Source organism: Gekko japonicus, unplaced genomic scaffold (assembly GCF_001447785.1).
Source record: "Gekko japonicus isolate JY-2015 unplaced genomic scaffold, Gekko_japonicus_V1.1 scaffold48, whole genome shotgun sequence".
NCBI lineage: Eukaryota > Metazoa > Chordata > Lepidosauria > Squamata > Gekkonidae > Gekko > Gekko japonicus.
The window spans coordinates 1,709,128-1,726,301 of record NW_015174273.1 but is presented as its reverse complement, the minus strand read 5'-3'; the positions used below and the strand labels follow the sequence as shown (position 1 = coordinate 1,726,301).

The window sequence follows — 17,174 nt, the reverse complement described above, 5'->3', positions numbered from 1 at the left end:
TGTTGTTTCTATGGCATATCAGCAAGCTTTCAGTCTATGGCAGTGATCAGTGATGTGCCTTCTTGAATTAATCATAAGAGTAAACATTTCAAGGCACAGTAACGGGTACTTAGAATGGAGACTGTAAACCCTCACTTTTATAGACTCTTCTCTTGGATTTTTTATTAATGACTTTTATTGTAAATGTTCATACAACATAAAAGAGGGCTATAATTTAGCATAGAACCCATCTGCTGCTAATTAGATCATTTGGCCAGCTAAATTAATTTTTCCTATATAATGGACCTCACAACAGTTTATACATTTCAAAACAACTTCAGATATACCAGTTGGATTGTAGCTTCCCTTGCCTGCACCTAATATGATTTGCTAATTTTAGAAGATCTGTTACAGATAGTAATTTATTAATCCGGTGGTCAGTTGAGAATAATGCATTAGGGTTCTGTTTCTGAACACTTAAAATTCTCACTGTTATTAAAAAATTAAGAATCAACTAATTCTCACTCTGAGTTCCAAAACCATTTAAGTAACCAACTCTATAATTGGCGAGTTCATTGCAATGCTCTTATTTCTGTAATCTAAAAAATGCCTTTCACTTGTTTTCAGATTTTATTTTGAGCATGGAAGCAAGCAGATTAAGCTACTGATGCACAAAATGAAACTGGTAAAAGAAACACATACTAAAACAGATGAGGGTGTGACAACTGAACTTAAGGGAATTATGACAGAATTTATGAATACTACTTTCAATTATACCACCTAAACTGCATCTCTAGAAGCTATTAATAGATTATTAAGTAAGATCACCATTTCATATGCTACTGATAAAATTTCACATGCTACTGATAAAATTAACATTTTAGTGTTCGTTAATTAAAACTTTTTTACCACTCGCTCCCCTCCCAAGAGAACCCAAGGAGGCTCACAAAAATATGGCCAGTTAGTGTAATTGGTGCATAGGTTCATACTGATAGAGGCAATCCCTGAGGTTACATGGATCCTAGTCATGAGGGTTTTCAAGGACGAACACCTTTGAACTGAACCTGGAAACAAATGGAGATGCTCTGGAATTGATGTAATAGGTTGAAGTGAATATGCTTTAGCTAAAAAGTGAGCTGCTGCATTTGTAGCAGGTGGAATTTACAAATTGCCTTGAGTAGCCTCACACTGAACATGTTAGAATAGTATGATGTCCAGGTTACAGCAGTATAGATCAGCAAAGCTAGATTGGCTGGCTCTACAGAACATGTTTCGACTAATGAACCTTAAAACGTTATGCATGCCCCTCTGCTCGATTGTTTGCAAACAGATTTTTTAATTCAAAGTCTGAACTACAAATTGAACTTTTTTTTTCACCATTGCAGATTGCTCTTGATGCTTTTTCCATGCGGTCTTAGCCAGTGTAGTTGTTTCTAGTTATGTTGGTTTGAGTTTTTGTGGGATTGGGGTGTACTGTTAACACAATCATCATCTTGTAGAAGCATGCCAGTCTTTGGCCATGCTTAGAAATAGTAACAGTAATAAACAAGTGGGGGGGGGGACTCATGCATGTGGCTGGGAGGGGATCTCATCTCTCCCTGCTAGTTGTCCTCCCCAGTCTGTCCCTGCTTTCTTCCTTCCCTCCCTCCTACAAGTTCTTTCCCTTCTTCTGATTCTTTCCTTCCTCCCACCTACCTTCCTAGTATAATGCATAAGTCTATGCAATGTATATGCAAGGCACCACCCAAACTGCCATTCCAGTATGAGAGATGGAGTGGTACCTGGTTTTTATACGCAGGACTTTCGGGACATTAAAGCTCCTACATCCTGGAAAGGACTACAGCATTGACTCAGCAGGGGAGGTTAAAATATTAGAAATCTAAGGAATGGGATAAGGGGGGGGGAAGCTAAATGGGTATTTTAAAAGGGTTGAAAGCCATTTTGAGGATTTGTGATTAAGAAGTGGGATATGTTATAGAGATAATCAGTGTAGCCTAGTGGTTAGTGTTGGACAAGGATCTGGGAGGCCCAGGCTTGAATCCCGCCTGTGCCATGGAAGCTTGCTGAGTGACCTCAGTCCAGTCACCATACTCTAACCCTAACCTACCTCACAAGGTTGCGACAATGCAGACTGGTGAACCAGGGTTTCTGAGGCCAGGCTAGGATATACCAGTCAGTTTTGGCATTCCAGCTTGAGCTCTTTTTTATGACTTCTGGAATTAAAGGAGCAGAAGGAAAGGCATAAAGAAATTGGAATGGCTGTGGTGCTGTTAAGGCATCCCTTCTGTCTGTCTGACAACTCAAGTCCCTGGTGAAGAATCTTGGATATTTGGAGTTCCGGGAAGTAGCAAATAGGTCCATTGGTGGTTGACCAAACTGGGAATTAGAAGCTGGCACAGGAAGTTGCTTAGCTTCCATTCTCCTTGGTCCAGGCAACTGCAGCTTAGCCAGTCAGCCTGTATGTTGAGGTACCCCTGAATACCCTCTTGCCCTCAACAGGGTCAGATTGGTTTCTGCTTACGCCCTGTGCTATCAACACTGCTGCCTCTTGTTGCAGCTTGAAGAACCTCGTACCCCCCTTGGATGTTCACAGTTTTTACTGTTGTATTGTCTGTACTGATGCAAATGTTGAGATGGTGTATCCTGATCCTGAAGAAGTTGAGTGCCAAGCAAATAGCCCTTAGTCCAGGGGGCTGATGCAGGAGAGGGTCTCTGACCAGGACAAAACTGCCTTGACAATGTCCAATGGATCAGTTAGGTTCCCCTCCCCCGTTCCATCAGGCTGGCATTAGTAGTGATCTGGACATCTGTAGGGACTTTGATAATTTGTCTCAAACAAGATGGATTTCTCTTGTGCACTATGAGAGGTCTTCCCTATCGCTACTCTTAGGTTTTGTTTCATTGCAGTTTAGTTTTGGTGAGGAAGAAGTGCCCATTGAAGTAAAGGCAGGTGTGCCCTTACCCATGGAACAGTGTCGATGGTAGAAATCAAGAAGCCCTGTAGCTGAGCTAAAAGCAGCAGGTTGGCCAAGTGCGCTGACTGGACTTACTTGCCCCTTTGCATAATATAATGCTTAGTCCCTTCTTGGGTGAGAGTAAGAGCATGCGTTAGGTGGAATCTGTGACCACCCCTGGGTGAAGAACAGACGGTGAGGGAGTCAGGTAACTCCTCTGGTGATCAAAGAGGAAGCTGTACTTTAGTCAGTGAATGGTCAAACTGAGGGCTTTGTAGGCCTTGGTCCTGGAACATATCAGAAAGGAAACGGGTCTGTCTGGGCCTCTACAGAGGGTGACTCCTTTTCTGTGTGATCCCAGTGGGCATTGACAAATTGTTCCATTCAGGCATGGAGTTCTTTAGGGACTGAGAAGCCTTTTCTTCTTCCCCTTGTCCCGATTCAGAAACGTTGCAGGGAGATCCCATCTGCTTGGAACATGCCCCTTTCCCAGTGATACTAGCCCTGGCAGAGCCCCCATGCCATTCAAAGACCGAGTGTGCATTTCGGTTTCCTTCCAAAATTCAAATGGCCACTGCTGTCTGTTTTGGAGCCTGAAGGGTTGTTGATAGCACTTGGTTTGGGCAGCCCTCTTTGTCTTGCTGCTGGGGAATGGCTGCCTCTGTTTCCCCTGCAGAGGATGTTGTAGTGTTATCTGGATCAGGTAAGGAAGCCACTGAGTCCATCACCGTGGCTGAGTTGGAGAGCTTGGTGAAGTGGAAGGTGAAATAGTTGAAAATCAGCTTTTTCATTGAGCAGAAAAAAGAGTAGAAGAGAAGAAGAGATTGGATTTATACCCCACCCTTCACTACCCAAGCTTACAAACTCCTTTCCCTTCCCTTCCCCTCCCCACAACAGATACCCTGTGAGGTAGGTGGGGCCGAGAGAGCTCTGACAGAAACTGCTCTTTTTTCAAGAACAGCTCTTATCAGAATATGGCTTGCCCAAGGTCATCCAGCAGGTGCAAGTGGAGGCGTGGGGAATCAAACCCAGTTCTCCCAGATTAGAGTCCGTGCACTTAACCACTACACCAAACTGGCTCTCAGATATATATCCAAACTGGCTCTCAGACACACACACACACACACATCCAGAAGTAAAGGCACATGAAGGAACAACCTTAGAGCTCCACAAAGAGGCATGGAGCTCCTCCCTTGCCCTCAGGAGGAAGCAGGAAAGAGAACTGAGAGTGGTGGGTGCTCTGTCTATGCTGGAGACAGAAATAATAACCTGCTTCCTGTCCTCAGGGACTGTGGGCAGGAGAGTAACCAATCTTCAGAGTATCCTCATCTTCTCAAGTGAAAACTCTGTATTTTATGTACATATCATAAATATAGAAAAGGTGACTTTTTGGCCAGGCTATTCTGTCCGAAGCCTTTATTTGTGGCTTGGGGAAACATTTGATGATGTTGCGTATTTAGTGGGTGGTACTGAATTGAAGGTGAAGAGCCACTGCTTTCAGCTGATGAATGTTCCAGTTAAAGCACATAGACTAATAAATAATGTGTTTTGTCCTTTGCCCTGTGGCTTGAGTCTCTTGGAATTTGGCTATATTTGCCCAGCAGTTCCATGTTTGAGAAGCCAAGATAGGAAGGCAGGCCCTTCTTAGACAAGGGAGTGCTGAAGGGAATGCTGAAGAGAATTATACATGTGCAAAAGGGTAAGAGATGAAGTTGTGTTAATTAGTATCTGTTCCAAATTCAAATATCCATGGTAACTTTTGCCATCATTTTCGGTGGAAAACTAACTTAAGATGCAGCCGCTAATGTGCTGTTTTCTGTGTAATGTGCCTCTGCTACAGATGCATTTTCACATGTCCTCCAGTAAACAAATTTCCATAACTATTCAAGCAAGGCACAATTTATTTTAAGTGGAATTGTTGAATTGTGGAACTATGTTTATCAAATTTAGATACCGTAGTTCTGAGGAATTCTAGCAAGTGCAGTTGCTTTATTTATACCGTAAGCCAAATGCATGTTTATTGTCTATGCTAACTCTAATATATTTTCACCAGCTAGATTTCTGTTGAGTATACACTCCATTCTGATAGACTCTTAACAGTAATTTTTGCATTACATTCACTGAAGGACTTGTGGCCCAAGCTTGGGACAGAGATGACATCACAGGATAGAAAAATGCTGTCAGACACAAGCGTCTCGGGGCTCAAAGCACCACAGTTCACATTCTGACACTCTTACCAAATAAACCGAAGATTAATTTCACTCAAGTGCAGAATTTCCGTGCACAGATACATAGCATTTATGCAGTGGTTTGGATTGCTCGAAGCACTTTGTTACATTTTTAACTTGCAACTACCAGACAAGGTAGGTCAGTATTTTTATCCCTGTACTGTGAGCTGAGAGCTGAGAAACAGAGGCCTCCCTATAGCCAGTCACTGAGTTTGTGGCAGCTCAACAGCAAATCATTAAACCAAAACAGCCTTTTTGCATCTTTCTCAGGCTCAGACATGAGGTGATAGGCTTCGTTGTTTAAACCTTGCTCTGCCCCATCACATGCAAAGCAGAGTTGACGGGGGGGGGGGTTGATTTTAAGAGCAGGTAAATGGAGTGCTGCAGCTACCTCCACTCAGATCAGTCCGTGAACTCCCATTTTCTCCCAGCCATGCTCCAATAACAAAAGTAGACCTTGCTGGGGGTGGGGGGGAGTACCTGGGGCGATGGACTTGTGTATGCGTGTCTTGGATTTTCTGGAGGATACCAAGGAATGTCACCCTTTTTAAAATGGATGCATGAAAGTTACAAAGGCAGAGAAAGTCTTAAGAAAGCAGCGTGTTAATCATTTAAAATTAGGATGAGCCATTTTTATCTTCAGGCTTCTACCCTCCAGTGGCATAGTGTTCAGTGATTCTGTCCTATTTCTATTGGTGTTCTAAATAATCCATTGGTGAAGTAAAAGGGGTCATGGGGGTGAGAGAGACAAACTGAAATTCAAGGTCATATCGTCACAGAGCAGCCTTGGAAATCTGTTCAGTGAGCTCAGTGGAAAGGCAAGGGAACTGGCTTTGTTGTTGTCATTTGCTGATAAACAGGGTTCATGCATTGCCTCATGCATTAAGGTGAAGGAACATTAGCTGAAAGTTTGGGCGTGACTCTGGTTTGGAGTGCAGTTATGTGTAAGCTGTCACTGATGCACATTCACATTCTGCTTATCAATAATTTACAAAGTCTGGCAGTGTTGGGGGGGGGATAGTCCTCATTAATGTTGCTTAGCCAGGTAATTTGAAAGAAGACAATACGTAAGGAAAGCTGTTCTCTTGTTCTTTCAGCCTTAGTGATCCATCCCTGTAGTATATGGTTAATAATACCAGCCTACTCTATGGTGTTCTTGCATGTGATTACTTGAAGGAAGAAGAGTTGGATCTATACCTCCCCCTTGACTTGGAGTTTCAGAGCAGCTTACAATCACCTTCCCTTCCTCTCCCCACAACAAACACCCTGTGGGTGTAGGTGGGGCTGAGAGCTCTGTGACTGACCCAACGTCCCCCAGCTGGCTGCATGTGAAAGAGTGGGGAATCTGACCTGCCTCTCCAGATTAGAGTCCTCCGCTCTTAGCCACTACACCAAACATTTGAAACACCAGCCTTCATAAGTGCATCAAGTACCAGAGCAATGAAATTGTGCCGAAAACTGCGGTCTTATAGACAGAACTCATACAAACAGTTGCATTGTAATACTTTTTAAAAGTCCTGATTCCCATGGCTCAGATTAGTGGGACTGTGATGATGAATTCTAAAAATTCTCCTACAGATTCCAGTCCTATTTATGGCACTGCCTCAGTTGGCCACAAAGTTGTCTAATTCTGGATGAGGCTGGCAGGTGAAAGTAGTTGGGTTCAGTGAGGTCTGTTTTCTGGAAAAATGCACATTGGACAATGACCTAAACAGAGTGTGATCTTATTTAGCGGGTTTGTTTTGACTTGTATTTAGTAAACAATCTGATTTTATGCTAATTTTTAGTCCAATAGCAATAAATGCATGAACTGAAACATTGGATTGAGGCAGGATGATCAAGTGTATTCTACATACTCAGAAAATTCCAAGTTCTTTGTGAAAATTGTTTTTGTATGTCTTACTTTTCTTTGTTAAAGGACTTACTTTTTATAGATTACATGTAATTCTCCCCCTCCCCCCCAAAAAAGGTATAGAAAGTAAGTGGCACACTAATTTTAGCACACCCGAAGAACTGGGCATGTTATCTCATGGACATGAGTGTCTCCTCTTCTGTTGCAACAGAGTTGAGCTCTGCCACCTGACACAGGTCCCTGGAGCGCCTTCGTTTCACCACTGTTGCTCTCTCTACAGCATCACTTGTGTTACTTGTGGGTTCCATATCAGATTGGTGAATTACAGTATCCTCTCTACCATGTGAGAAGAGGCATCTAAATAAGTGTTTTAGCTTTGGTTTGATTTGACCTGTGGAGCCAATCAAGAGACTTCATACCTTGATTTTTTTTTAAAAAAAATATAGATTACATGTAATTCTGGTTTTATTCCCATCCCAGTTACAAATCAATGAAATCAACATGTACTCTTACTCATTTCCTAGCAATAATCACCTAAAAACACTGGACTGGCTCCAATCCCTTTTCATTCTATCTCACCTAATTCCCTTCCAGGCGGTTTTGTCTATGAAGGTCTGATAGTCCCCAACAGCTTTTGGGGTAGTCAGAGTTGACCCAGTCCTCTTTCCTTCACCAGTGGAAGAGCTGGTCGGTCCAGCCCACAATTACAACTTTGAAACTGCCAAGCGTGCCCAAGATTGTATTGGGAATGAGATCCATTATTTTTTTTTAGTTTGACGGTGCAGTGCATCTTTAGAAAGGGAAATATTTCTGCATTAAAAAAAACCCACTGGAAAGTTTTCTGCCCCATATTTCTAGTTGAGCCTGTACTGGTGAGAAGACTTGCATCAACTCCAAAATTCCAGTTGTGTTTCAGGGTGCCTGTAAGTGGGTGACACTACAACAGTTTATGCTGCTTGTTGATTGAAACGGGGAGGGTGTGTGTTAATCACTCTTCTAAGTGATTAACTGTGCTGTTCTAAGCCCACTGACTTCAGCAGACTTAGAAGTGTATAACTCTGGTTAGGACTGGTATAAAAGCAGGAATATAACTGTTCAGGATTGGTGTAAAAGCAGGAACTATGGAACATATTCTTCACAATGGAACAGCAGTCAGTTAAGCATGGGAGTCGGCAGTTGTGTGAAGATTTATCCCGGTCTTGAGAAATTTGACATAGTTTGGAGTGGCTACTACTGTTCACTGTAGATTTTTAAAGCTCACAGATAATAGTAATAATGAAAGAGTAATAACGGTTTTAAACTTAACGTTACATTTGTTACTGATATAAAACGTTTCTAAAACTTGTTTGAGTTTGAAAGGGGGAAATGTCTGGAATGCTAGAAAGATCTGCATTTATATATCATGGGTATGTGTTGCTGGTAGGAAAAAATAAATTGTAACTTGTTAACTGGCCCATTGATACTAGGCTAACATGCATATAGATTTTAATTTTAGCTCTTTACCGTAGTAAAATCCACTGATAACTGGCTTTATAGAGGTTTGATGTGTCTATGAACTGAAATTGTTTTTCAGTCTGTGTTTAGGCACAACCCTCTCCTTTATTCTGTAGGCACTCTCATACAACATATGTTTTATCTTTGTTGTACACATATAATATGCCACTTCTGATGGCCTGAGATCAGAATGGCAACTAGTACATCTACATTTAAAGAAGAAGAGATTGGATTCATACCCCGTCCTTCACATGGAGTCTCAAAGCTGCTTACAAACCCCTTTCCCTTCCCCTCCCCACAACAGACACCCTGTGAGGTAGGTGGGGCTGAGAGAGCTCTTTCAGGAACTGCTCTTTCAGGAACTGCTCTTGTCAGAACTATGGTTTGGCCAAATAATCCAGCAGCTGTATGTGGAGGAGTGGGGAATCCAACCCGGTTCTCCCAGATTAGAGTCCGCACACTTAACCACTACACCAAACTGGCTAAAGGGTATGATGGTGAACTAGCTATTGAATAGTCAGTCCCCCAGAAAAGTTTTGTCCTCATATCCGTGCAAATCAGGATTTGAAGATTTTAATTTCAAATATTGCAGTGAATGAAACTTGAGAACAATATTTGCAAGACTGGCACACTTTTTTTTGCACAGTCTGCACTGTGGAATGGCGTGCCTTTCTTCCTCTGCATCTCTGGTTGTGACACTCTACATTCTGAATAACACTGGCAGATTGATTTGAGAGTTACTGTGGCACTGATGACCACTGTCTTCAGAGTGGACTAAGCTTTTGAATCTGTCCCTGACTTAAATGCATGAACTGGGATGAACATAATCTTTAACACAAAGATTGGTGCTTACATGTTCTCTTCATCAGCATAGGTCTTAATGGAGTTTCTTGTTGATGCGTGGCAGTAATGTTTTAAGTTACCATTATCAAGTGTATATGAGATGCCCCATGAGCAATTAATTTTCCAGATGATGCTTTTTTGTATACCGGTGTGAATACCAGAATGCAGACCCCATACATTTATTTATTTTAAACATTTATATGCTGCCTTCCCACCCAGATAGGGTCCCCATGGGTCCTAGCATGTTCATTAGAGTGGAATGGGACTAAAAATGTACCCATGCACATTTCATGTTGAGACACAGCGTGTGACTTTCTCATCTAAGCCAGACATTTTATTGGTGTAGTTCATTTGAATATAGGAGTATACTATATGGATATATGATGGATGTATCCTGAAATAGTGAAATGCAGCAACTTTGGCCTTTAGTGCACAATAGCTTGTAATCAAACACTTGTGAATTTCAATATTTTGAGGAAAGTAGGATTGAAATACTATAAAGAATAAAACATCTGGTGCTATTAAGTATATACTCATTTGGGGAAGGATAAGACTGTTTTGGGAACAGAAGAACAAAATATTGGTTAAGCAAGTGAAATAGAGTGTTTTCTTAGAGTAATTTTAGCAGCTATATTCAAGCTTATTTATTATTTATACCCCGCCCTTTCCCCAAGGGACACTCAAGGTGACATGGTGAGCACAGAACAATAACATTACAGAAAAAAATCACTTTAAAAGCTGTAGATATTACCAAGTGGAAAGATTTCCTAGTTAAATGTAGTATAATTTGGCGTTAATGAATTTTTGTGGGTTTTTCCCCCCCAGGTGTCAGCTGCGATGCATGTTTAAAAGGAAATTTTCGAGGTCGCAGATACAAGTGTTTAATTTGCTACGATTACGATCTGTGTGCATCTTGTTATGAAAGTGGTGCAACAACGACAAGGCATACAACTGACCATCCAATGCAGTGCATACTAACAAGGGTAGATTTTGGTAAGTATTCTATGTATGTGCCTGTTTAGTCATGTTGGTGTGATTCATCCTCTTGCAGAATGGAACCTGAGAATTCTGCAGTCTTCCCCTGTGGTGGAGCATGTAAAAAGTCTTCTGTTCCCTTCCTTAAGCAAAAAAGTTTTATTTGTATAGCACTTATTTATCATTTCACACTGGAATGTTTTGTTGTATGAGACAAAAAGAAATGTGCACAAAATTCTTGTCATTGCTTGTTTATATGTAAGCTTAGCTTTATACCATTCAGTAACCACTTTATACCATTCAGTAACCACTTTATACCATTCAGTAACCACTTTATACCATTCAGTAACCACTTTATACCATTCAGTAACCACTTTATACCATTCAGTAACCACTTTATACCATTCAGTAACCATTCAGTTGTTAACCAGTTGTTTTCTATACTGGCCCCAGTAGTCAGTTAAATGGATCTTTTAAAAAAACGTAATGTAATTGAGAGAAAGTTATGGTTGACTTTTTGTTGTGGCAATGACAGTCACTGTTACTTGCTATATCATATATTTAATCCTGAACAATGGCCCCGGAATGGGAATTTAAAAAAAAGAAATCAGAGTCCTGGAGCTATGTGTAGATGGGAATTTTTTGTACAAACCCAAGAAAATATGTAGAAAAAGGCCAACAAGTGGAGGAGGAAGAGAGGAGGAGATTGAATTTATACCCTGCCCTTCACTGTCTCAGAGCGGCTTACAAACTCCTTCCCCTTCCCCTCCCCACGACAGACACCCTGTGAGGTAGGTGGGGCTGAGAGCGCTCTTTCAAGAACTGCCCTTTCAAGGACAGCTCTTGTCAGAACTATGGCTTGCCCAAGGTCATCCAGCAGCTGAAAGTGGAGGAGTGGGGAATCAAACCGGTTTCTCCCGGATTAGAGTCCACGCACTTAACCACTACACTAAACTGGCTCCGGCAGAAAGGGCAGCCGGCAGGTAAGGAATGACCCTTCTCTTCTTTGCCTGTTTGCCAGTGGGATCTCTCTTCCCCACCTCCCCTCTCCTCCGCTCCCCCCCTGGATGCCCACCACCTAAAATTTTCTGGCTAAGCCCCTGCTGTGTTATCCTTTTCTGATAGACTGTTTTCTTCTTCTGCAAGTAGTAGCATTAGTTGAGTATCTTCTCTCTGAGGTGCTGTTTTGCCTTCTGTTTTAAAAAAATCAGTAGTTTATATTATGTGTGGCTATCATATGTAGTTGTGCATAGTTATAGTGCATACAGTCTTCTTTGCAGTGTGCTGTAGCAGTTAGGCACCTATGGCAAAGAAGACTATCTTTAGACACTGCTGGCAATGCTGAGGGCAAGCTCCCTCTTTCAGATGGGCATGATCATTGTCTCCACTGCTCAGGGGCAGACTAAAGATGCCTGCTCTTGGGAGAAAGTGCTATATGATTTGTTTTGAGCATCCTGGAGAAACTGAGCGAACGATGCAACCCTATGCGGAGTTATTGCAGGCTGTGAGTTGCTCATGGTGGAGACGGCTGCCTTTTCCTATCATGTTCTGGTTGCTCATTTTTATTAGCAAGTAGATCCTCTCTGAAAAGCACTGTCCATTGCAGAGGGTTTTATAGCAACCTGCAGAGTAGTGCCAGGATTCCTTTCTGTTCTCCCCTTCTTCTGTTCTCCCCTTCTTCCCTGGCTGAACTGTCGGTGTGGAAGCATACATTTGCTCTTGATTTCCTGATCTGCGTAGCAATGTGAGTTTTATAGGTGAGCTTAATCTAAGTAGCTCAGACTTGTAAATAGTCGATGCCCAATTGCCTCTGATGAATAGGACTTCTTCCAGGTGACCAAGCTTAGCTTGTGTAGATTAGAAAAAAGTTTATCTTAAGCCCTTACTATGCCTTAACGGAGAGATGTATGAGTGAGCCAGCAGGCTAGTAAAATACCTTTGGGACAATAACTTTTGCAGACTTTGTTGGGAAATGGTTATGCAGAAAGGTTTTTTTAACCTCCTGAGGCCTGTCAAGTTTCTGTGTTTTGAAATATTTTGGGTTGTCCCCCATTCATTGTACAGGTCTTTTGCCTTTCTCTTCTGTTTCAGGACATGACCTGGGGGTGGTTTTGTGTTGTATGTATGTGGGGGTAGGCTACTTAGTGCATTTAATTTGTTTGTTGAAATATCAAGGTAATGCAGCAATGGCTGCTCTTTCTCAGAGATTGTTTATAGAGGTATAATTGGGGGGGGAAACCCTAAAGGCTTTTCCCTTGAATTTCCGTGACACTAGCAGTGTCTGCGTGCATTTGGGTTGCTTCCAAGGCAAAACCCTTGATCCTACATGAGTCAAAGACAGAGGTGATGACCCAAACATTTCCCAATGTAGGTGTGATCGAAAGAACTTCCTTGATGGGTGTGTCTTGCTTGAAGTGGCAGCTCTTAGCCCTCATTCTTCAGCTTGATTTAATGAGGCGGATCTTCTCACCAAGTGCATTTCTACTGCCTCTTCATTGAAGCAGGCAACAAAAGGTCCCAGTAGGGGCAAAGCCTATTTCTTGGCAGTCTTCACCACAGTGGAAGAACTCAAATACTAGAAGCTGCCTGGTGGACGGGTTCAAGCAAAACTTTCTTGGGCAAACAGTAGTGTGGCATCTGATAGCAATCTTTCTGTCTCCTTGTCTGAGGGTGAACTCATGTATTAATCACTACCACATAATCTCCCTGCTCAGGCAAAGTTAGAATTGGAAGAACTTTCCAAATCCACAGAGGTTTTGACTGTGAGGCACTTTCAAACAAGAAATTATCCCATAGTGTTCAGTGGGACGTACTGCCATGCAAGTGTGCATAGGATTGCTGCCTTAGTTATGTGGGTTTCAGGCTTTGTTAAAAGTCTCAGGTGCTGGTGGGAAGTGGTTGTGTGTTCCCATGGTTTCTTAGCTCTGGCGCTGGCCTGGCGGAACACTCTTCCAGTTGCGATCCGGGCCCTGCGGGACTTAAGAATCTTCGACGTGGTCTCTGTGCTTCACACCCATGGGATCTAGTGCGCACGTGCTGGATCGATCGGTGCTGTAGCAAGCTCTTTTAACGGATTTTCGTGCCCAGTCCCTCGGGCATGCGCAGGAACCCCACCGCGCATGCCCAGAAGGGTGGGCGCGGACATCCCACCAGTTCCTTTCTTACCGCCGTGTTGAGTAAACCTATTTTTCGTTGGTCAGATCGGTTCGCTTTTGGCTATTTGCCCTCAGCTCTTCGGAATTATTTCCTTATTTTAATTTTCCTGTCCTTTCTCTTTTTATTTGTTTGTTCTTAAAAAAAACCCCAACAACATTTATTTCTGTTGAGGGGGAGTCTACTGATTACCTCAGGCCTTTGGGCTATTCCCCTCCCTCGAACGTCCCCTCTTCTTCGCTTTCTTTTATGGAGGAGAAGTGGGGTTTTTTCAATAGGTGCAAGGGTTGCAGCAGCAAACTTGCTCCTCCCGACCGTCATACCCTGTGCATTTTTTGTCTCGGAGAGTCTCACCGGCCAGAGTCCTGTCGTCACTGTGCTCGTTTTTCTAATCGAACACGAAAAAACCAAGCTGCGTGCCTTAAAGTAGCGCTACTTGAATCGGCCCTTACTCCTACCTCAGTGATGGAGGAAAGACCATCAACATCGAAAAAAGCGAGCTGTGCGCCTTAAAGAAGCACTGCTGGAATAGGCACTTACTCCTACCTCTGCGATGGAGGAGAGACCATCAACATCGACAGCTCCGGCATCGAGACCTGCCTCCGATGCCGACTGCCCGACACCGAAGCTCCCGGCATCAAAGGCACAATCTTCCACGCCAATCAAAAAGAAAGCCAAGGCAAGTAAGGATCACAAGTCCGCGAGGAAGGGCACCTCAAAGTCCCTTAAGGCGGCGAAGAAGGGGAAGGAAGCGGTGCCTGCACTGGGTGATGCCCCTAAAGTGCCTCCCGCTCCAACAGCAGTATCGATATCGGAGGCACAACTCCTTCCATCGATACTGACCATCCAACTATTGGATTCCCCCATCCAACAAGTGGAGAGTCCTTACTCCGACATTGAGACGGTAGAGCTCCTAAGTCACCAAATGGGTGCTGAGCCTTCTCCCTCTCCTTCTACTTTGTCGGCATCAATGATATCAGAGGCTCCCGATGTTGAAACACGTCGGTACCGACACGCTTCTTGCAGTACGCAATGTCATCCTCCGCATCTCCATGTCCAATCTGTCGATATTGACGACCGAAACTACAGGGACGGTTCTCACGGACAGGCTATTGTTTTGTCTCCCAGACCTCCACGGTCCAGAAGCCGATCCCCCCCGAGTCTTCCTGCCCCCTCCACCGATATCTTGGGATCAACGACAGTTGAGGTACCTGTACGGGGCTTATCCACCATCCATGCCGTGGTTGACTCCGGCAGGCTATTCTGATTGGGATTGCTATTCATCCCACTCTGTTCATAGATCGAGGTCGCCCCACAAGTCGAGACCTTCGGCATCTCTTGTCTCGTCCTCCTGCAGATGATCCTTCCCACCACCATAGTCTGGAACCAAGTCGTCCTCCCAACCCGCAGGTCACTCCAAACCCTGTTGTTCCACCAAAATTTATAGCTTGTCAAGAGGACACTTTGGTCCAGATACCACACCAAGACTCCTCTGACTCCATGGAAGAAGACTCGGATACGGAAGCATCTGAGGCTCATACCTCTCCTGACCATAAATCTCCCAACAAGGCTGTCACTGAGGACCTACCCATATCCCCATCCGACAACCTTACGTCATACACAGATTTAGTCAAAAGAATGGCCCACTCTTTAGGCTTCTCTGTCGTCCATCAACATCCGCAGGCAACAGATGCCGTTTTTGATATAGTCCTGCTTGATACCTCTTCCACCTTGGCATTGCCCATGTCTTCAGTCCTTTTGCAGGCAGCAAAGGCACCATAGCTAAAACCCTCGTCAGCCCCGGTGTCCACGAGACGACTGGACCACATGTATAGGGTCCAAGAGGCAGATGCCAAGTTCCTATTCTCGCACCCTCAGCCAAACTCGATGGTGATAACATCTTCCTCTAAATCCAAGAGGACACACTCTGCTCCTTCTGACAAGGAAGGTAAGAAATTGGATGCCTTTGGCAGACGCTTCTACTCCACAGGAGCATTGGGAGTCAAGGCCACTAACTACCTGGCCTGCATGAATAGGTATCAATATACTCTCTGGGAACGGTTCTCCGAACTTCTGACCCACCTCCCAGAAGACAAACTCCAGGCAGCCAGAGTCATCCAAAAGGAAGGCATGGTGTTGGCAAAACAACAGCTCAACACTACTAAGCATGCCCTCGAGGCATCGTCCAGAACGATGGCCTCTGCAATAGCCCTTAGGAGACATTCCTGGCTCCGCAATACTAATCTGCCCATGGATACTAGATCTTATGTGGAAGACCTTCCATTTGATGGCCTGGGACTTTTTAATGCCACTACTGATTCTACTTTACAAGAATTAGATAAAAGCATAAAAGCTTCTCGAGCTCTAGGAGTGTCATCCTCTGAGAGGCAACAATACTGTCCCCGCACCTAGTCGAGATCCTGGCAGAGGCGTACCCCAAGTCGTCAGTCTCCAGACACACAATGAAGACCGCGAACACCTTCATCAGGCACTACGCCCTAGACGTCCGTACGAACACCAATACCAACATGGGACGTCACGTTCTATCCTCGGCTACGCAGTAAAGGACCTGCCAGCACCCTCCTCCAGGTAGGCCACTGCTCGCTAGTCTCCCATGGGTGTGAAGCACAGAGACCACGTCAAAGATAAACAGGTTGCTTACCTGTAACTGGTGATCTTCGAGTGGTCATCTGTGCATTCACACCACCCGCCCTCCTTCCCCGCTGCTGTCAGCTTCTACATTTTTAATAGGGATTGATTTGTGGCGGTTTGAAGGAACTGGCAGGATGTCCGCGCCCACCCCTCTGGGCATGCGCGGTGGGGTTCCTGCGCATGCCCGAGGGACTGGGTGCGAAAATCCGTTAAAAGAGCTTGCTACAGCACTGATCGATCCAGCGTGTGCGCACTAGATCCCATGAGTGTGAATGCACAGATGACCACTCGAAGATCACCAGTTACAGGTAAGCAACCTGTTTTTCCACAGAGCCTGTAAAACAGCGATGTTACACCAGGCCTATGGTTGAAGCAGCAGAACTCCATCTGTATTGGCCTCCCCTGTCTTTATCCTTTCTTAGTATTTTTACTATCATGGGTACACAGATGTAGAGCTTCCAGGAGTAGCTATCACCATGTTATAGATTGCCATCTAATGGTTTAGGATTAGCCGATATTATATAAGTTTTAATGATTGTAGGTATATTTAATTGTGCTTAATTTTATTGTTTTATATGCTTCGTTGTAACCCGCCCTGAGCCTTGCTGTGCAGGGGAGGGAGGGCTTGAAATCAACTCAGCTCAATAAATAAAATCCTAGCCCTACCAGTCTGGTTATTTTGAAGTGTCTTATTGAGAAGTTTCCACTGAAAGCACACCTACATGTATGAATTGGCTCACAGCAGGCTGCCCTGATAGTGGAGCAGATTTCATTATAAGTAAAATTGTTGAATTACTTTAATATATTTTTAAAATGTCAGTGTTCACATGTTTACAGGAATCTGTGTCCTGACAAGTGGCATTGCTGTAGTGCCTGATTCACAGTACAAAAGCTATACCTGCATCCTTTAGGAGGCCTGGTTTATTAAGCGGAGAGAGAGAAACTTCAAAAAAATGACAAGCCTCTGAAATGATTGTTGATGGTTAAGTCCAGCAGTAATGGTGGCACAACCTTATACCCCTGGCCAAAATCTATTGAGAATGC

At 43.8% G+C, this 17,174-nt stretch overlaps 1 protein-coding gene across 1 annotated transcript in view; it reads left to right on the top strand.

The window, feature by feature from the left end:
- Positions 1 to 8,415: 8,415 nt before the first annotated feature.
- Positions 8,416 to 17,174, top strand: part of KCMF1 (potassium channel modulatory factor 1) — a 29,952-nt gene continuing 21,193 nt past the window's right edge. The window contains exons 1-2 of the mRNA XM_015423726.1: positions 8,416 to 8,419; positions 10,176 to 10,343. Of these exons, the coding sequence (XP_015279212.1) occupies positions 8,416 to 8,419; positions 10,176 to 10,343 (172 nt within the window). The remainder of the gene's footprint in view (positions 8,420 to 10,175; positions 10,344 to 17,174) is intronic.